Genomic DNA, 21285 nt, shown 5'->3' on the forward strand with positions numbered 1-21285 from the left:
ACTGGATCCCAAATATGTACTCAGTAGCAACTAGCAAGGGTACAACTCTATTTTCATTCACTTGTCTTGAACCGGATGTGGCTGGGTTAGACAACGCAAACTCCAACTAAAACCAACCAAGAATAAACATTCAAAACAAGCAACAATACCAACACACTTTACAAATGCATAGTTTTTAGATCTCATGCGATTCAAACGGCACAAAAGGCTAATTCTTATTGCTCTAATTAATCCAACAATTTGTCTTATGATTTTAATAAAGATTAATAGTAGTAACACAGCCCAAATTTTATTAATTAAATGAATAGAAACATAGACTAATATATAACTTTCATTGATTAATAACCACTGATTTCCACATAACGAACTACACATCAAATTAAAGAAATCTAAACTAAAACATAGAAATATAAAAATAAAACCAGCACAGATCTACTAGTAATTTCATGACAGATGAAACCATCAACAAACCGACTCTCTAAGCCCTTTCACCACGGATACGACGAGCAAGTTGCATATCCTTGGGCATGATAGTGACTCGCTTAGCATGAATAGCGCAGAGGTTAGTATCTTCAAACAGACCAACAAGGTATGCTTCAGAAGCTTCCTGAAGAGCGGCAACAGCAGAGCTCTGGAATCGAAGATCGGTCTTGAAATCCTGAGCGATTTCCCTGACGAGCCTCTGGAATGGAAGTTTCCTGATCAAAAGCTCAGTGCTCTTCTGGTACTTCCTGATCTCTCTCAACGCAACTGTTCCTGGCCTGAATCTGTGTGGCTTTTTCACTCCTCCCGTCGCCGGTGCCGACTTCCTTGCCGCCTTGGTGGCCAACTGCTTACGCGGAGCCTTTCCTCCGGTGGATTTCCTGGCGGTTTGCTTCGTACGTGCCATTTGAAATTGAAATTAGGGTTTGTGAAATTAAAATGAATTGAAGAAAGAGGGAAAATTTGGAAATTTGATTGTGTTTGGGTGAATTGGGGAATGGATATATGGGGTTATTTATAGATGGAAGATTTGGGGAGCGGGAGGTTTTGAAATTTTTCAAAGTTTTTCAGATTTTTGGGGGGATGAGATGAGGCGTTGGATTAGGATTAGATCGGACGGTGATGGAAGGCTTTAGATGCTATTGGTGACGATCCGCATGATACTTAGTGGACCAATGAGAGTACAGAATCCGGACGGGGTTTTTTACAATTTGCCCCTTCATTTATATATTGTTTTCAGATCGCCGCCTATTAAAAAAGTTCTTTTTTGGTACCGTATTAATTTGGTGGTTTTTGTTACAATTTTAATTTTTCTAAGTCTTTTATTTTAAAATTTGATTGTAAAAATATTTGTCTATATTATATAAAACTTCATATAAATTATATGGACGAGTTGAGTTTTTAATGTACTTTTCACCGATATAACTTTTATCAATTATTATATAAAACAAACAAAAATAATTATGGTCAAAATTGAACATTTAATATGGTACGGATGGACTATGTTATACATTTATACTATTAAAAGTTTATTGAAATAAAGTCGTTATTTGTTTAACAAAAACATAATGATATAGTATTGAAAAAGATTATGTAAAGTTGTGTGTTATAGTTTTTTCTTCCAAAACTATGTTTTATATATGTTTTGTCTTTATTTTTTAATTACTTTATGTCAGTGTCACATCAATAACACATCATAAAAATCACTCTCTATCACCGATTAATAATTGTTAATAAATCCCTTACAATATTCCCAATACATATTTAACTCATCATGGATAAGAGTAGCCGAGACCATGGTTGTCAAACTCGTAGAGTCATGAGTCGACTCGTACGAGTCGAGTCAAAACAAAGGGTAAACGAGACAACTCGATGGGATGACTCGCTTTACTCCAGACTCGTAACATGACTTGTGTTTTGTGGTGCGAGTCAGTCCGAGTCATATTACGAGTCACGAGTTACAATATAATTTTAAATTTAAAAAAAATTTATTTTTTAAACATAACTCTATTATATGCTTTTAAATTTAATTTGATTTTAATAGTATTTTCTATTTTTAGCTTAATACATTAACACATTACAATATATCTACAATATATACTTGCACATAATTATAAAAATACCATATTTTCAAATATCCTGACTCTTACGATTCGAGTCACGAGTCGAAAAATCAGATTTTGAGTCGAGTCGAGATTTACGAGTCGACTGAGACCAAATCGGTTTTCTTTTAGAGTGATCTAGCCATTTAGGATAAACAAAAAGAGGAATTACTTGTAAGTCGTAAGAGATTCTGGTCTTTGTTTAAAGTTCATTTATTGTTTTTGAGGGTGGGTAATGGCCCAATAAACTTGTACTTGCTTTGGCCCAATTCAGCTAATCCTTTTAGCTTTATTTTTTTAATTTCGCTTCTCTTTTTAAAAAATTACTATCCACTCTTAAAATTAGAAATAGATATGAGTTTATGACTTAATTCCCATATCTATCTTAATTTTATCTTACAGTTGAACTAATGACTCATTAACCAATCAAATCGCTTAATTTCATCAAATTAACACTCGCTTATGTCATCATTTAGATTAGCTATAAATTAAAAACTCTAATAATCATTATCCAAATATATTATTATATTACTGTTTATATTAATTTGTAGAAAAAATCTCATTAATTTATACTTTTTTGCTTTCCATCAATAATTTACACTTTTTAACCCTCAACACTTAATTTATATTTATTTTTAGCATCAACTTGAGGAGATTTTTTAAAAAGGTTACAAAAGGTATTTATATTTAATTTTTTAAAGTTTCAATTGTCACTCAAATCAAGAATCTTAATTGTTATCAAAGAGTAAAAAAACAATCCTAATTTTTATCTAATTATCATATGACATGTGATTGAAAGTAAACCTATTCATAATATGAGTCCGCATCATGATCAAATACATATACTTGAATGTTAAGTACAGGATCATGGCCGACTTCTAGGCAAGGCAACAAAGGCTCAAGCCTAGGCCCAAACTTTTAAGGGGCCCAAATTACCCCCTTCAAAATGGAAAGTGTTACCAAAATGTCACATGCGAAATTACCAAAATGTCCTTAATAAACACCCCACCATAAAAGGGTTTTTATAAATTACCAAATTTGCCCTTAATGAATTAATTTACATCATAAACCCTTATTTTGCTAATTTACATTTTAAGTCCTTATCTTATAAAATAGTTTTATTATCTTAACATCAACTTACACCACTCGACACCAATTGTTGATGTCATCACCATGCGTCACCAACCCCACTATACCGTCGTCGCCGTTACCGCCGCCGCATTGCATGAGTACCATGCTCGTATATATATATATATATATATTTGTAATATATAAATATAAAATATGTAGAGATATAGTGATTTTGGTAAGAGATTTATGAATATATAGTATTTTTGTAAGAGATATAGAGTGTTTTTAAGTGATGGAATGTGTAAAAACAATCCTAAATGATGCTACTTATACATACTAGTTGTATAATGGCAAAATGATAATTATTGGGTCAAAAAAAGGTAACTAACGGCTCCCAATGATCAAAAAGGACCAAAAACGGCTAGTTTGGTCAGTCAAAAAAATTGGTTCCAAACCGGTTATTCGGATCGGTTTCTAGAACCGGTTCCTGATTGTTTGAAAAAAAGGGGAATCGGTTCCCATCTATCGGTTCTTGAGTAACCGGTTCCAATCGGCATTGGTTCCTAGATAATCCAAATCGGTTTTTTTGGAACCGGATAATTTGCCCACGTCTGCTAAGAGCCATGAAAGACTCACTTTCCTATATATCCAAAAACAAAAGATCAATGGTTTGTGGTCTAACACAACATGTTAACTGGACCCGATTTGCGATCTCATGCTAGTAGTAACAAGAATTATCTTAACACTTAAAAATGTATATCAGCTTCATTACATGTTCAAACAACCATCACAAAACAATATAGAGTAAACCATAGCCAGAAGTTATATAACTGCCTAGGCCTTGGTGCCTTCATGGCTCATGCTGTCAACTGGTCAAGGATCCTAAAAGGCCAAATCAGATGGGCCTCAACACGAGACAATTAACAAAGGTCCTAAAATAAATGTATCACTGCAGATTTTAGTAAGAATCATATGTAGATGACTCTTACTGGTAATTGGTAAATCGTTTATTATGATTTATGAGTAGTAAAGTAACAGGATCCACAGCAGCTAATAAAATATTACATGAGTGCAATAGGCTTAGAAGTCCAATACTCAACACCTTAATGGCTTCATATGTACTCGTAATTTGTACATATGAGAAGCAGAGCAGGGCTACTAAACTACTTCAATGTATAACTGCGACACTAGAAAAGATGAGTAGTTTTTCAGGACATTACGTTTGTTTGGCACATTCTTTCAAACAAAAAATGCAGTGAAAGGAGCTTTGATCGATCAAAGCTCCTTTTTGTAGAAATCGAGCGACATATATAGTGACCCAACAACCAGTAGGATGATGTGGGTTGAAGTCCATCACGGACAAATTTGAGACTAATGATCTGTTGCAGAAATCTTTGCCTTTTACTATGAAATATCTAAGATTTGGATCACAAATGAAAGGAAAGTAGGATGTTGTATTTATTGGTTCTGCTAACATTTTGAAATACAAGGAGTTCAAGAATGGTGTGAATGCATTAGCAGCTGCCAAAGTTCATGATGGATATGTTGCATACCCATGGCAAAAGAAAATGCAGGAGCTGCTGCCCTTTCCCAATTCAAGTTGCTTTCTTACCATTCTTTTCCTACCAAAAGCTTCCGATAAGGTTGCATATAGATACAACTTAGAAAAAACCCTTTCAAGAGCAAACGTTTGGTATACCGCCTGTCCGCCTCTCAAGCATCTGGGATCTCTATTGTCTTCATGAACATCCAAACAGAATCCCTACTAAGGTAACAGAAAATGAAACTTTCAGTCTGATTTAAAAAGTCACAACAAAACTGCAACTCGTTGATTATTGTTATTTTGTTTTGATGTTTGAAACAGATTACTGGAGAAACAACACAATACTTAAATAAATCAAGCGAGAGTAGTGTCAATCTATTACCATATTGAAAATCTATGGAGAAAATTTAGCAACCATAATTGATGTAAAATCAATCCAGTAGGAATCGAGCCATGGATGGGAGAGTCAATCGATCACTATAAACATAAAGGGAGAGTCAACCCTTCACGATAAACAAAATCGAGTCTCAATTTAGCCCTAGACTAGATCAGGGGTGACAAAATATGGTACAATCAAGTTCGCTAATAAAATACATGATCAAAAGACACGTCTTAAGCTTTGACTAGATTTAGTAGAGCATATTTGACCAGATTCACATAGCCAACAGATTTTGGCGATCCTATCAACAAGTGACAAATACAAATTTCAATTATCAATAGAATATGTAAGTCTCAGGCGACTCAAACAGCACAAAAGGCTATTTGTAATTGCTTAGTTAATGTAACAATTTATCCAGTGACTTTAATGAATTGTAAAAGTCACGCAGCCCAATTTTAATCACTTAAATGAATAGAGGCAAAGGCTAATATCTGATTTCATTGATTAATAACCACTGATTTTCACAAAACAAACTACAGATCGAAGTTCAGAAAACTAATCTAGACATATATATAAATACTAAAATAAAACCACCACAGATCTACAAATCTCTAACCCTTTCACCAAGCAATAAACCAAATCTCTAAGCCCTTTCACCGCGGATACGACGAGCAAGTTGCATGTCCTTGGGCATGATAGTTACTCGCTTAGCATGAATGGCGCAGAGGTTAGTATCTTCAAACAGACCAACAAGGTACGCCTCTGAAGCTTCCTGAAGAGCCGCAACAGCAGAACTCTGGAATCGAAGATCCGTCTTGAAATCCTGAGCGATTTCCCTCACAAGCCTCTGGAAAGGGAGTTTCCTGATCAAAAGCTCGGTGCTCTTTTGGTACTTCCTGATCTCTCTCAACGCAACCGTTCCTGGCCTGAATCTGTGTGGCTTTTTCACTCCCCCCGTTGCCGGTGCCGACTTCCTTGCAGCCTTTGTGGCCAATTGCTTACGTGGAGCCTTTCCTCCGGTGGACTTCCTGGCGGTTTGTTTGGTTCGTGCCATTTGAAATTGTGATTAGGGTTTGTGAAATTTGAAATAAATTTGAAAAAGAGGGAAGATTTGAGAATGTGATTGCTTTTGGATGATGGAAGGAGTGAGATATATGGGGTTATTTATAGATGGAAGATTTGGGGAGCGGGAGTTTTTGAAAATTTTCAAAGTTTTTGAGAATTTTAGGAGGGATAAGATGAGGCGTTGGATTAGGATTAAATCGGACGGTGATGGCAGACTTATGATTCTCTTTTGTGATGATCCGCGTAATAGTTATTGGACCAATGAGATTACAGAATTCTCAGTGATGGGTATTTTACACTTTGCTCCCTTCATTTATTGGTCGTTTTCAGATCGGTTCTTTTTTGCTTCCTTCATTTTACTATTCTGTTATTAATCTATTTTTTTTTTCAATATATTAAAACTTTGAATTTTTTAAATTGAACTTTTTTATAAATATACCCATCTAAATATTTATTGTGACATATTTAACGATATTTGAATATTACAAAATCATAATATGCCCATCAAAGTTGTAGACTGTGACATAATTAGGGATATTTGGATATTAAAATAACACTAACATAATACTCGCGCAATGCAAAGACAGCGATTTGGTGGTGTCGGCGACAAGTTGTGATGGCAACAATTATTAGCGGTCGCGGTTTCATGTGATGTAAGTTGATGTAAATGTAATTGATGTAAAGTGGTGGTGGAGATATACATTATTACAAAACTAAATGAGTGCCCACGTGATGCGGTGGCAACGTTGGTAAGAATTATGGTGTGGTGGTGACAATGACGGCGGCGAGTAGTGTATGTTATTGAGGTTATCTTATAAGTTGAAAGATAAAAATCGGAAATTGATTTGTGTTTGTCGTAAAAGCATGTTTGTAAGTTGTTAGGCGTGTTAATACTATAAAGGCAATTTAGGCTCACTCGTTCATTTTTTGACAAATGAGAGAGGGGGCACATTTCTTAGCCGATGTAAATTTACAACGCAATTATCATTTTCTTGTAGTTTATCTATCTTATTGTTATATATTGTAATTTATCTATCATTTTGTGAGCTCATGAAATCGCTACCAAAGATTATAGATAACAATCTAGCCCTCCGTAAAAGGTGTATCATCCAAAGTCTAAACCACGCAGATATGATATCCAGTACATCATGTTTCTAAATTTTGATGAGAGAAATTTAGTCTTGAAAAATAAAAAATGTAAAAAAGTGCAATGTTAAACACAATGGAAAAAGTGGACGGTTTTAGCAATGTGTGAGCTTATCTAGTTATAACAACTAAGCACCACCCCTCGAAAGTTGGTATAAATTGAGTCTTACCCATTTCAGCTGGAAAAATGATGGTGTACCTCTGAATCAGAATACAGTGTGATCAATATAATCTGTTTAGATATCTATACTATATTATAAAACAGATTTCTCATAAAGCAGATTTCTCATAAATTTTCAATATTGAATTTGAAATTTTTAATATTGATTTTAAGTATTTCCCTAATATGTCCCTCCTATCTATTATATATTTACCTAAAATAACTATAATATTTTTTTTCTCTCTCCTCAAATCTCAACCAATCATCTTTTTTCCCTCTCCTCCATAAATCATTTATTCCTCCAGTTCATTCAAAATCTTTAAACTCAAAAATCGTACATCAATAAATTATAAAAATTGTATAGGTGTTCTTAAAATTTCATGCTCTTTCATTAGAGATGTCATTCGATATACTTTCGACAAATTTTTAAATCCGAGAGCGGAGCCCGTACGGCTAAGGCATTTGAGTATCATACTCTATGACATATCAACTCCTATAACCTATCACATTCTATGACCTAGGTATCACCACCACTATCTCACTGTCGCAACGCGCGGGTACTTGCTCTCGTATTATTAAAACAATGATGGTGTTGATATATACCTCTCGAATCGTCTTACAAAACCCTAAGGGGATGGCGGCTTTTCCGATTTGCAACGAAATGATAAAACCTAAATCAACTAAAATAAAAGTGTTTTATTAAATCAAAATCATTTAAATCTATTATAATTAATTATACTTATAGGAAGGAAGGTGATAACAGATAAGGAAATAGCGGCGGCATAGGATGGTGGATTCATGGCGGCGATAGGGGGCTTTAATACTTTACAGGAATGATGGCGGCCAGAGATTTGTTGGTGTAGCCGTTGCTGGAGATGCGGCTGGAAAGGATTTCAACATGTATGTTTGATGGATTTGAGAGCTGGAATATTTTGTAAGGGTGTTTTTGTGTGATTGTATAGATGGGTGCAAAGAGATTCATTAAGATGAGGGGCAAATCAGGTATTTCAGGTTCTGAATGTCTTAAGAAAAACTAATCTCCTTTATAAAGGAGTGTAGATAATAGATAATAGTGTAAATTAATTTATTAAGGATATGATGGTCATTTATTAGTATAGATATGTAACCGTAATTACATTTATGCTATTTATTACTATCCAAAGTTTGTTAAAATAAAGGCGTTATTTGATTAAAAGAAAAATAATGATATGGTTTTGATATATTTTATGTAATGTTGTGTTTGTTATAGTGCTTTCTTTACTAAAAGGAAATGAATTTGTAGTTGTTAGGTGAATTTGTTAATTTAAAAAATATACTTTCCATTTTACGAGTACCAATTTTTGATAATGGATCCTTTGGTTCTATTAAGTATTACGAGTAATAAATATCATGGATGATGAAACTAGAATATAAATGTGGCCTCCACTATTCACATGTATCACATTAGTGAAAAATGAATCTTATATTTAGCATTAATCAATAATTTGTTGACTAACACGACATGTTTTTTTAATCGTAACATTCAATACAATTCTACATCTTTATGGCAAGACACCGAGTCTTTTGCTGATGTAACTTATTTATGGGATTAACATGTATGCTGCTAGCAACAACATACTTCTACCATTTAGGAGTGAGGAGATTTATATTTATATATGTGAAAAACCGGGGGGAGAGGGGGGGGGGGATTGTGTATTATAGAACAAGTATCAAGGTAAAACAAATAAGACAAGATCTTGACTCTTAGATCATGGTTAAATTGATGCACGAAGATCCACGAACCAATTGATGCATGATGATTTTGATGATGCACGGTGATTTTGATGATTGTGTATTGTAGAACAAGTATCAAGGTAAAACAAATAAGACAAGATCTTGACTCTTAGATAATGGTTAAATTGATGCACGAAGATCCACGAACCAATTGATGCATGATGATTTTGATGATGTACGGTGATTTTCAGTGAAAAGAAACCTATTGTTTTATTTGTTTTATTTTACCTAAAACCTATGTATGTATGTGTATATTTGGAATGTCATAGGACATTGTGCATGAGTATTTTTAATTGATTTTTGAAAGTTAAAACAAAAATACGATGCTAATGATTTAGGAAAACAGGAAAAATTTAAAAGCAACCTGCTTCTAACTATATTCTTGTTTTTCTCCTTGTTTATGTATTTACATATGTATGTATGTGTGTATTTAGAATGTCATAGGACAATGTGCATGAGTATTTTTAATTGATTTTTGAAAGTTAAAACAAAAATACGATGCTAATGATTTAGGAAAACAAAACGTACATCTTTATCTTTATTATTACTTTTTTATAAAACATTTTAGGTTTTTTATTTATGATATGTCTTAAGAAATTAAACATTTTTTTCCCCAAAAACCGCTTTCAGCATATTTATGGTTCCTAAAATGTCCTCTCACACACTACGACACCAAATTACCATATCTACCCTTATAACAAATTGTCACTCCCAAAACAAAATTTCACCAAAACACGCGGGTATTATGCTCGTACAATTTAAATATTGTTGCATTCCTATCAAAGGACTTATTAGTTTGTGTGGCTCTACATCCTTATTGGTTTTATCATACGGGTAATAAGTTAGTTACCTTATAAAAGAACTCATTACCAATAAAATGGATTAATAACTGAATGACGACCAATGTATTTTTCTTTTTGTATATGTTTGCCCAATAAACTAAAATATTAATGTGTATCACTCACAAACTTGTAAATTTTGTACCTGGTTGAACAAAACGACCTTCTATAGCCGATTATACTTTATTGAGCTAGCGTGACAATTTAGTCAGTCATGACATTGCAGCTTACAATTTTACATGTTAAATGTACCTTTTCTTTTGTACATGGTTGCCCAATTTATTTTTTGATTGATTTGTATTACCAACAAACTTGTAAATTTTGTACATGGTTGAACAAAAACACATGTTATAGTTGTTAAATTAATGATATAAATACTAGGGGTGCATTATAGGGATGAGCACATTTTCCCAAGTCCCGATCCCGAAAAGTGGTACCGAATGGGACTTGGGACCGGTACCCGTTTTTCTGAGTGTACTGTACTTGGGGCCGCGATACCGGGATTTGGTACCGGATAATGGTACCGAATGAGAAATGGGACCGAACTGGTACCAAGTTTTTGAAAAATTCGAGACTCGGTACCATCGAGACTGGACTGGTCCAATGCCCATCCCTAGTGTTTTATATATGATTTAGGCAAACTTTTTATTAGTATTTTAATTAATAATATGGATATTAGATTTATATTATACTAATGACATGGATCCTAATAAATAGCCTTCTTCACCAAATACAGACGTGGTCTCGTGTTTTTTTAAATCAAAAAACTAATAGATGAGACAAACGAGGCTAACTAATTTATCCTGGTGATAAAACAAACGTCGGGATGAAACAGCCAACTACGTCTGTTTCATTATGTGGTTGTTGATTTAATAACGATGAGACCACGTTTGTATTTGATAAAAAAAAATGAATTTATTAGAATCTATGTCATTAGTATAATACAAACTAAATATCCATATTGTTAATGTTAATAATAAGAAAAAACATTTTCACCATTTTTAGCGACTGTAACAGGTGTTTTTGGTCAATTAGCTACAAAATTTACAAGTTTATGGGTGATATACATCAATAACAAGGTAAATTGGACAACCATGTACAAAGGAAAAAGTACATTTAACAGGTAAGCTAAGTTTCTTGGGCAACCATGTACAAAATGAAAAATACATTAGTCTTTCAGTGATTAATCCCTCAAATAAAACCATGAAAGTTTCGTTTTCTTATCACAACTGAAAATTAAAAATTTGGATCAATATCTTTGTCGTCTAACACATATTAACCGTCCTCATTACATTGTGCGGACATCATGTCAGGTAGTGTAAGGATCATAGCCATGTTAATTCTATTTTCCACATGATGAAGAAAAGTAAAAGGTTCGAAAAGAAAATGATCATATCTAGAAATGTATATCAGCTTAATTACCATATTCAACGATTAGTTTGGGTAAAATTGTCCTGATAACAAATTAAAATACATATAAAAAAGGCATTTACCGTAACAAGTATTATGATCATTTTCCAAAGTTACACACCAAATCTATAACAAGAAAGTATGTGGAAGAAGTTAAGACTGTGAGGAGTGCCGGAGTGGAGGATGTAGGGAATACCCCTCCACTCAAATGAAGACATGTGGCAAGCAATCATTAAAAGATAGCGTTCCTCCATTCCTTTTGACGGAATCATTAGGAGAATGCCCCTTATTTCCTTTATTTATTTTAATAAATATTGTTAGTTAAAGGTGGTCAACCATAATAATAGGTAAAAGGACAAAAGGGCAAGACGTTTGATTTGTAACGCGACATGCTTTTTAATAGAGTGGAACGCCCCCCGGGGTTGATGGGGGAGTTTCGGACGAATTTGGGCGTGGAACGGGCTACTCCGTGTAGTCTAAAACTTCAAGGAATAAAAAAGACATGAAACAAAGTAAGGTTAAGATAGAAATTATTGATGATCCCCACGCTATAGAAGATTAGAAGTATCCATATAATTCGATAGAGTTTATGAAGAATTAATGTACCGTGATACCTTCTAATCTAGTTTGAATTTGACACAATTGGGTAAATTAGACCATAACTATACAAATTCGGATACTTTATTACCCAAATTGGCAAGATGAAATTCTTTTCACCCAACGTCCCAAACCGACTACCACTAAGACCATCCTTAAAGCCTAGGTGAAGGGGATAAATGATCACCAATAGAGATATGTGAAAGTATTAAAGATGACATGGTGAAAAGGTAAGTGATGCTTAGCTAGGTGAAAGCTTCCACCTACTTCACCTTCTAATTTATTAAGTATTTTAGCTGTTTTATTTTGATTGGTTATTTCACTTATTTGGTTATATTGTGAGGTATCAAATTTGAATAATGCGGTCCACATGATAGGTGAATGGTTAAAGAGTAAAAGAAAAGGTAAAGAGAATGAGAAGGTGAACTTGACGCAACAAACAGAAGTGTAGATAAGATAGGTGAATGGTTACGAATGGTCTAAGAAGATGATAAGCACAAGTGAGATGAACTGTGCATATCGCATATATATGCTAATCTTATACGCATAAATCTACCTGATTACGATAATAATCAAACACATTACAAGTGCCAGGTACAATTCACGATAAAAGAGAACAAAACTCGTTAGAATTTAAATGAATATACGTCTCAAAAGAATATGAACTATGTGGAAAATTACTATTAAAAGATATCAAGGAATTGAATCTGTATGACAATACACTTGCATATAATCACAACAAGATGGGTACCCGCGCAATACGGCGATGGTGGCGGCAACAAGTGATGCTAGTGGCGGTGGTGGTAATGATGTGTTTATTAATCTAAAAGTAATTGACGTAAATGGTAGTATAGTTATTTTATGGTTAAGAGATGTATTTTTTGTAAATAACTTTATTAAGAATATTATAGAGACATTAGGTGAAAATATTTATATTAATTATTAAAGGAGATAGATAGTTTGGATAAATATGTATGTAAAATATTTTAGGGATATATTGAATAAATTTAGTGTGTGAGTTAAAAATGTGTTGAAAATTAAGGGTATTTTGGGTATTTTAAAGATAGAGAGCGGTTTGTTTATTAATATAGTATAGTTTAGGGGTGTTGAAAATAACCAAACCCAAATAACCCGACCCAACCCGAATGGGTTTGGGTGATACGGGTTGGGTTATTTGGCTTGTGGGTCATCATTTGGGTTAACCCAAATAACCCAAAGCTTAATCGGTTTGGGTTGTGGGTGAAAATGTTATAGTTTGGGTCAACCCAAATAAGTTGCATTTATATATATATACACTAATATAACACATTAAATTTGTTTAAAGTATATATTATTTGAATATTAAATTTTCATTTATAAACAAAATCAGAAACGTGCAAAGTTAAATAATAATGGATGTTAAAAAATACACTAATAAAAGATGATAAAAATATGAATATAAAAAGAGTTATATATTGTCAAAATTTGTTTATTTAATATCAGTAGTTTCTATATTTTTATATAGTTTGTAATTTATTTGTTTTGTCTATGACTTTTATTCTAATAATATTATCATTTTTTCATTCAAGAATTCAAAAAACGCATAATCAAAAGTGTTTCAACACATTTGAAAATAAAGAACTTAGTCTATATAAGTATTACTATTATTCAAGTTTTTGAAATTGAAATTATATTGTTGCAATATTGCGTAACTAATGCACGTAAATTCAATGACATGTTATTTGGGTTAACCAAAACCCGATCCAAAAAACCCGACCCCAAACAACCCAAACCCAAATATTATTTGGTTTGGGTTACGGGTTAACTTATAATTCTTTAAAACCCGAATAACCCGAACCAAATAACCCGAAACCCAATTAACCCGACCCATCAACACCCCTAAGATTAGGCGTTAAATGCAAAATATTTGTTCAATGTGATCTTAATATCTTTTCATTCCAAAACACTAGTGATCAATTAGATTCACTTTAAAGACTCTTATGATCACAAATCGGTCAAGTATGTGACTGATGGTGGTTTATAAATCTAGGTGTCCCCTTTTCCTTTAAGCTACCTTTTGAATCAAGTTCTACACCTAGCCTACGGCTTGATGCAGGCCAATTACGCGATGTGTTCGTATCAAAGGGAGACAAAATGAAGTAATATTAAGACTAAGCTGAAAAGTCTTCACAAGTAGACAACCATATTAAAGTTAGACCCCACCTTCACTGCTACACAAATCATTGGTCGTCCACGAGTGCTACATCTCAATCAACTATGTTGACCCATAAGGACTTGTGCAAACTAAGCCTTACTTTATGGTCACGTCAATCAAAAGATGGAAAGTTTGCATAATCAGACATGTAGACAACTAATTGCAGAGTCTACCAAATGAAAGACTTCCACAACCCAATTTTTACGCTTAGAATTACAGACGTCTAAAAGTAGCTATAAGGAATTAAGGATGCATAATGCACAACTCGATAACTAGTACCAGTCAATCGTTATGAGAAGTAAACTAAGAGGATGCACAACTGTTGATGAAATCCTACATGATAGCAATAACATAGTAGTCCAATATTCAACACCTCATGAATTTTTTAAAGGTTCAAAAACAAAGATGTCCAAATGAAGATATTTTTGAGCTGTTATATCAATTGATAGATGGAAAGTTTTCAAAATTGGACAACAATGTACAGGCCTATCAATTGAAAGACTTGCACAACCCAATTCGTACGCTTAGAACTAGAGTTTGTCTTTGAAATTATGTGTATAAATATTGTTAGCAGTTGTAAATATTATTTAAACAAAAAGAGTTTCCCTTACAATAATAAATAGATAAAAAGAAAATGAGTAACACAACGCTTATTTGCTCTGTTTTGCTTTTCTTTTCTTTCCTCAGCTCATTTGCATCTTCCTCTTATTTGAATACCAACTTAACTACTCATAAATGCTCTGCTCAACAAACACTTGCCTTGCTTCATTTTAAACAAAATTCTTCCTCCATCAATGTTACATCACCATACTGTCAATATTCATATCCAGTGATGATGAATTGGGATAGGAATACAGATTGTTGTGGTTGGGGTGGAGTCACTTGCGACCACTCCACCGGTGATGTTATCGGTCTCGATCTTAGTTGTGGTATGCTACAAGGTACTCTCCATCCTAACACCTCCCTTTTCAACCTTGTGAACCTCCAAAGTCTCAACCTTGCTTTCAATAATTTTACTGGTTCCCAACTTCCACGTGAGATAAGAAGGCTTTCAAATTCTCTCACGCATCTCAACATCTCTTATTCTGGGTTTTCTGGAAAAGTCCCGACCGACATCTCGCTTCTTCATAAATTGGTGTCTCTTGATCTCTCTTGGAACTTTGATTTCCGTCTTGAGCCACGTGTTTTCAGCAATCTTCTTCATAACCATACTTGTTTGGAAGAACTTTCGCTTGGAGGTGTTAACATCTCTTCAGTTTTGCCTCTGAATATCTCTTCTTCTTTGAGATTATTAGGACTTAGTGAAACTCAATTGCAAGGAAAAATACGTCATACTATATTCAATCTTCAATCTCTGGAAAAGCTCGACTTATCTTTCAACAGTTTAACAGGCCAAATCCCCTGGGAAATCTCACTTCATCCTAAATTGGTTTCACTTGATCTCTCCATGAATAAGAATTTGGGAATTAAACCTTACATCTTCAACAATCTCCTTCAAAATTCTACTCTTCTGAGAGATCTTAGCCTTAGTTATGTTAATTTAGGTTTGGTTTTACCAACTTATCTTAACATATCTTCTTCTTTGAATTATTTGGATCTCGGGAGTACTAGTTTGAGAGGCAAGTTACCTGATAACATCTTCAATCTTCAATATTTAGAAGAGCTTTACTTGTCATTTAACACTGACCTCACTGGTCCACTGCCCAGAGTTAACGCTACCAACGCTCTCAAGATATTAAGTCTCTCTGGTTGTAGTTTAACAGGGTCCCTTCCCAGTTCCATAGTTAACCTAAGGCACCTTACTGTTCTAGATTTACACTCTAACAAACTTAACGGGACGTTGCCATCTTCCTTATTTTCTCTCCGGTCATTAGAAACATTAGACCTTCGTAACAATCAATTTGATGGCCAGATTGATGTGCTTAATGATCAAGGCCCAATTCTGCAAACATTTCAACAGCTCACCAACCTCACTGACCTAGACCTTTCATATAATAATTTTAGTGGTGACTGGGAGTTAGATACACTGTTATCCAGCCTTCCAAACCTTTACGATCTCACTCTCTCCTATAGCGGTTTATCTGTTACAAACCGTAATGCTAATCCTCATGTCAATCCTGATCTCCGATACTTAGAATTGGCCTCGTGTAAACTGAAGGTATTTCCGGAATCTTTACGATCCATGAGAAATATTTACAGGCTAGATCTATCTAGTAACGAAATTCATGGGCAAATTCCTCAGTGGGCAGGGGAGATAGGAGGTAATACTTTGTATCATTTAAACCTCTCACATAACTTCATAACAGCGTTGCCACAATCTCAATGGTATACATTAGAATATATGTATCTTCAGTCCAACCTCATTCAGGGACGATTCCCTCCATCCATCTGCAACATGAACCGTCTATGGTATTTGGATATGTCCAATAATAGCTTTGATGGAGTGATTCCAGAATGCCTTGGAAATATCACCTCCTCTCTTAAAACGCTATATCTGAGTAACAATCGTTTTCGAGGACCATTCCCTCCATCCATTTGCAACATGAACCGTCTATGGTATTTGGATCTGTCGAATAACTCGTTTGATGGAGCGATTCCAGAATGCTTTGGAAATATCACCTCCTCTCTTTCAGTCATAGATTTGGGAACAAATCGTTTTCAAGGAACCATTCCTAATGTATACGAGAACTGTGGATACCTCCAAGGGCTAATTTTGAAAGGAAATCAGTTTGATGGAGAGGTACCATATTCCTTGTCCAAATGTCAATCCTTGAGAGTACTTGATATGGGAAACAACAAGTTAAATGGTACATTCCCTCACTGGTTGAGATCTCTTCCACACCTGCAAATTCTTATCCTTAAGTCAAACAATTTTCATGGTCCTATTGTACCCCCTTCAACTCCTGGGTTCCCATTTCAAAGTTTGCAAGTTTTTGACTTGTCTTATAATAAGTTTGTAGGCCAACTCCCTAAAAGATATTTTCGGAATTTCAGTGCCATGAAGAGTGGCATAAAAAGCAACACAAAACTGGAATATTTGAACACCGGTGTCCAGCATTATACAATTAGTGTCTCAATGAAAGGGACGGAGCAAGCTATTACTCGAATTTTTGTTGGCTATAAAATTGTTTGTCTATCACATAATCAATTTAATGGGGAGATTCCAGACAACATTGGAAAGCTTAACTTATTGATAGTGCTTGACTTATCTCACAACAGCCTCACAGGTCAAATCCCACATGCTTTTGGGAAGCTAACACAAATCGAATCATTAGACCTATCTTGGAATCAACTTACTGGAAAGATCCCTCAAAGCCTCGTAGACTTGACGTTGCTTGAATTTTTAAATCTCTCTCAAAATAATCTCGTGGGGCACATTCCAACAGGAAAACAGTTCAACACATTTACATGGAACTCATTTGAAGGGAATCCGAATCTCTGTTGTCTTCCATTACATTCCAATGAGAATACACGAGAACCACAACTTGAAGGCGGTGGAACTGGAGATGGCAATGAAGAAGATAGTGGTTTTACATGGAGAGTGGTGATGTTGGGATATGGATGTGGGGTCCTATTTGGATTGGTAATGGGATATCTCATGTTGTCAACCGGAAAACCAATGTGGTTCAATTCAATTGTTCATACAGGGGATCAAATGATCTCGAGTTGGCGAAACAAGAGAAGATACATATATATAGGAAGATGAAATTTATTTCTGGAAGGTGTGTAATATATGCATGTTTTTTCTAGCCACCAAATCATGAAAAGCAATTTAATTGGTTAACATCCTTTTATCCACGTACAGTGGTCTTGGGGTGGATTTGCACTTTCTGAATTATGCAGTTTCACATTGCTAAATGCTAATCTCTTTTTGTATTTTTGGTACGTATATTGCTTAATCTGCCACAACAGATACATCAGGTTAATGGCGTTTAACCCTGAAAAATGATTGTTTAATTAATATGTTTATGTTGCTTAATTATAGAGCTAAACCAAACATTGTTTTTCAGACAAAAATTAGACTTGCACATATACCTTCAGCCTTATAAACAAATGAGAAAGTTTATATGCCAAGGCATTGCTGAAGCATTAATTTATAACCTGTAGCAATAAGTGGATCGGGAATTTGGATCGGTAGTAACAAATGAAAGGATTCTAAATGTAATCTTATTACAAATGTTCTTTGAAGTAAAACATTGGTAATGGACTAGTTCTAAATTAATCAGCACATGAATTTTAGTTGCTCGCAGAACTTTATATACAAAAAAAATCAATAATCAGAAATCTAAGTGTGGCTAGTAGAAATAGTCTTGAGCTCTAAAGCTTCTGAAGCTATTGACGCTTTATCTCATGCATTTTCTTTTTCAACTTTATTGCCACCCACCATTGATGATAGTCTACTTTGATGCATCGTAAGAGGCATGCAATTCCACAAAGTAGTGTGTGACCAAGCAATGCTACACGATGACAGCCATTGCCTGGGTTATAAACCAAATTCCTCTAATATTAGATGCACCAACCAATTATTTACTCCCCATACCCAAAGTAATACCATCCCAGTAGACGAACTCACAATCAACACCAATAAAAATCAGCTTGATTCTATCTGGATCAGATGTCGCCCCTGCTGAATAGTATTGTGACTGTTGTATCACTAAGAACCCAATAGCCACCAGGGAGAAAATGAAAAGGGTGGAAATCGAAAGAAGGCTAGCTAGAACCTTAAGGCTTGTGAAAAGCCCCAATAGATAGTTTGCATCTGTCATTCTAATGGTGGCACTCACTGGCGTGTGGTGTCCCAAGTTTTTTGTAAGCCTCAGCAAGAATAGGTGGCATGACGTGAGTACTACACGTTCTACGTGAGTGAAGTCTTCCATAATGGTAGCTAAAAGAACAATAGTCTTTCCCTTTAATGCACCTAAGCCAAATAAAATCTTTTACCGATTCACTCCAACAGTCTCAAAAGCAATTGTGAAGGAGGCATAAAAATCAACCTGGTGGCATTAGGCGTACTATCAAGGCTAGAAGTGACTAAGCCGATGGGCATCTCTCTCCCTGGCTTCTTGGTTTCATCTCACAATGTTGACACCCCATCGAAGCCAACATGCTCAAAGACAAGCACAGATGAAGCAAAAAAAATACACCAAAATTCCAAAAGGAGAAAATTAATCACAGTTAGCAGCATTAGCCTTTGTTGTCTAATGCTTCTACTAGTCCTGTCTGTTTAAAATTATAAAAATTCCAAAACTTTGAAAGCTGAAATTGTTAAGAATCTACTCGCACTCAATACTCAACTTTATATATTCTGAAATTAAAAGAATTATGTTTACATTCATCTACAATATATATTCTGCTGCTATTGTGGATCCTAAAAGTGAACCTTTTTTTTTCTTTTGAAAGGCAAAAATTTACACACATTCCCTGTATTAACCACTAGACAATGTGGTACTGCTAGTGCTACAAAAAACTACCTCTACACTAATCACACCACTGATGAAGTTATACGTGTTTAAGTCAACTACTACATTCTGGTTTTGCATCTGATTAAAAAATCATCTCCATTCAATCCATCAATCTATAATCAAAACAACATATATTATAATACTGTAAAACTTCATAAAATGCAAAATCATTATTTGAACTGTTTATGTGAACAATCAAAATGCAAAATCAGAATATTAAAATCGAAATAGATAACTCAAATCAAAACAGGTGAGATTATAGATATATATAAGCAGAAAATTCTCAAATATTCATTTCATTTCATTAAGAAATAAGCAGATAATACCAACACAACTCCAGATCTACAAACCCTAACTTCCATCACAAACTAAACACCAACACTCTAAGCCCTTTCACCACGGATACGACGAGCAAGTTGCATGTCCTTTGGCATTATAGTGACTCTCTTAGCGTGAATCGCACAAAGGTTAGTATCTTCAAACAGACCAACAAGGTACGCCTCTGAAGCTTCCTGGAGAGCGGCAACAGCAGAACTCTGGAATCGAAGATCGGTTTTGAAATCCTGAGCGATTTCCCTGACGAGCCTCTGGAATGGAAGTTTCCTGATCAAAAGCTCAGTGCTCTTCTGGTATTTCCTGATCTCTCTCAACGCAACCGTTCCTGGCCTGAATCTGTGTGGCTTCTTCACTCCTCCCGTCGCCGGTGCCGACTTCCTTGCCGCCTTGGTGGCCAACTGCTTACGTGGAGCCTTTCCTCCGGTGGATTTCCTGGCGGTTTGCTTGGTACGTGCCATTTAAGATCAGATTGAAAATATAGAGATAGATATAGAATTTTTTTTATGATTGATTGGTAAAGTGTGTGTGATTTTGATTTGGGGATTTAGGGTTTGTTTATATAATAAAGTGTTTGGGGAGAAAATTAGCGGTAAGGTTTTGAAATTTTTTAGTTTGGGAATTTTGATTTTTTAGGGGGTCGATTTGGATCGTTGGATGGCGATCCGCGTGAAAGATGGGAAATGAATTGCAGCCGTTGGATTGGATATTTGGTTTTTGTGATGGCGGATGGCTGGCATTGTGTTTCTTTAGTTACGGATAAACAAAAAATTTCATTATTTTGTTTTTTTTAGTAATACTATTTTGAATATTTTTACACATACTTTCGCAAAGCCCTTTCAACTTTTGAGATAATTTCGATGAAAAAAATGTGATTGGCTAAGAACGAACAACTCAAAATTTAGAGACCCATCACGTGAAAGAATTTTGGAATCAAAAAAAGAAATATTTAATAATGTTGAATAGAAATAATGTTAAATTCGTATTACAATATTCTAATTATAAGTTTGTTTATTGTGTTCGTCTATAATCACAACGAACATGAAATAGCTAAATTCTTTATTGAACAAACACGTATACGACACGTATACGATATTATATTTGTTTATTTGTTCGTTAACATAAAATGAATGAATTGTTCGTTAACATAAAATGAATGAAATTAAACATGAACAAAACGTAAATAATTTATTACGTTGGGAAAAATACATAGATGGTCTGAAAATGAT

General features: G+C 34.5%; 3 protein-coding genes across 3 annotated transcripts; 1 reads left to right on the plus strand and 2 right to left on the minus strand.

The window, feature by feature from the left end:
* Nucleotides 1-313: 313 nt before the first annotated feature.
* On the minus strand, nucleotides 314-6213 carry LOC122596004. Its single transcript, XM_043768503.1, has 3 exons — nucleotides 5727-6213; nucleotides 4768-4917; nucleotides 314-895 (listed from the first exon to the last, which is right to left on the minus strand). Exons 1-3 carry the CDS (start codon nucleotides 6129-6131, stop codon nucleotides 479-481), a joined length of 972 nt encoding a protein of 323 aa, XP_043624438.1. The 5' UTR covers nucleotides 6132-6213; the 3' UTR covers nucleotides 314-478.
* Nucleotides 6214-14895: 8682 nt separating this feature from the next.
* Nucleotides 14896-17967, plus strand: LOC122596014 (receptor-like protein 7). The gene has a single exon (XM_043768514.1). It carries the CDS (start codon nucleotides 14896-14898, stop codon nucleotides 17965-17967), a length of 3072 nt encoding a protein of 1023 aa, XP_043624449.1.
* Nucleotides 17968-19992: 2025 nt separating this feature from the next.
* Nucleotides 19993-20602, minus strand: LOC122609379 (histone H3.2). The gene has a single exon (XM_043782428.1). It carries the CDS (start codon nucleotides 20515-20517, stop codon nucleotides 20107-20109), a length of 411 nt encoding a protein of 136 aa, XP_043638363.1. The 5' UTR covers nucleotides 20518-20602; the 3' UTR covers nucleotides 19993-20106.
* Nucleotides 20603-21285: the final 683 nt, after the last annotated feature.

The sequence above is a fragment of the Erigeron canadensis genome, chromosome 1 (genome assembly GCF_010389155.1).
Source record: "Erigeron canadensis isolate Cc75 chromosome 1, C_canadensis_v1, whole genome shotgun sequence".
In the NCBI taxonomy this organism is placed as follows: Eukaryota; Viridiplantae; Streptophyta; class Magnoliopsida; order Asterales; family Asteraceae; genus Erigeron; species Erigeron canadensis.

Bases quoted from the DNA above. Each gene is read 5' to 3' on its own strand.
- LOC122596004 (XM_043768503.1), bottom strand. From the start codon at position 6,131: ATGGCACGAACCAAACAAACCGCCAGGAAGTCCACCGGAGGAAAGGCT. The intron at 4,918-5,726 runs GCTTAGAGATTT...TTACCTTAGTAG, and splicing joins GTCGTATCCGCGGTGAAAGG to GGATTCTGTTTGGATGTTCA. The intron at 896-4,767 runs GTAAGAAAGCAA...CCCTAATTTCAA, and splicing joins CTTTTGGTAGGAAAAGAATG to TTTCAAATGGCACGTACGAA.
- LOC122596014 (XM_043768514.1), top strand. From the start codon at position 14,896: ATGAGTAACACAACGCTTATTTGCTCTGTTTTGCTTTTCTTTTCTTTC.
- LOC122609379 (XM_043782428.1), bottom strand. From the start codon at position 20,517: ATGGCACGTACCAAGCAAACCGCCAGGAAATCCACCGGAGGAAAGGCT.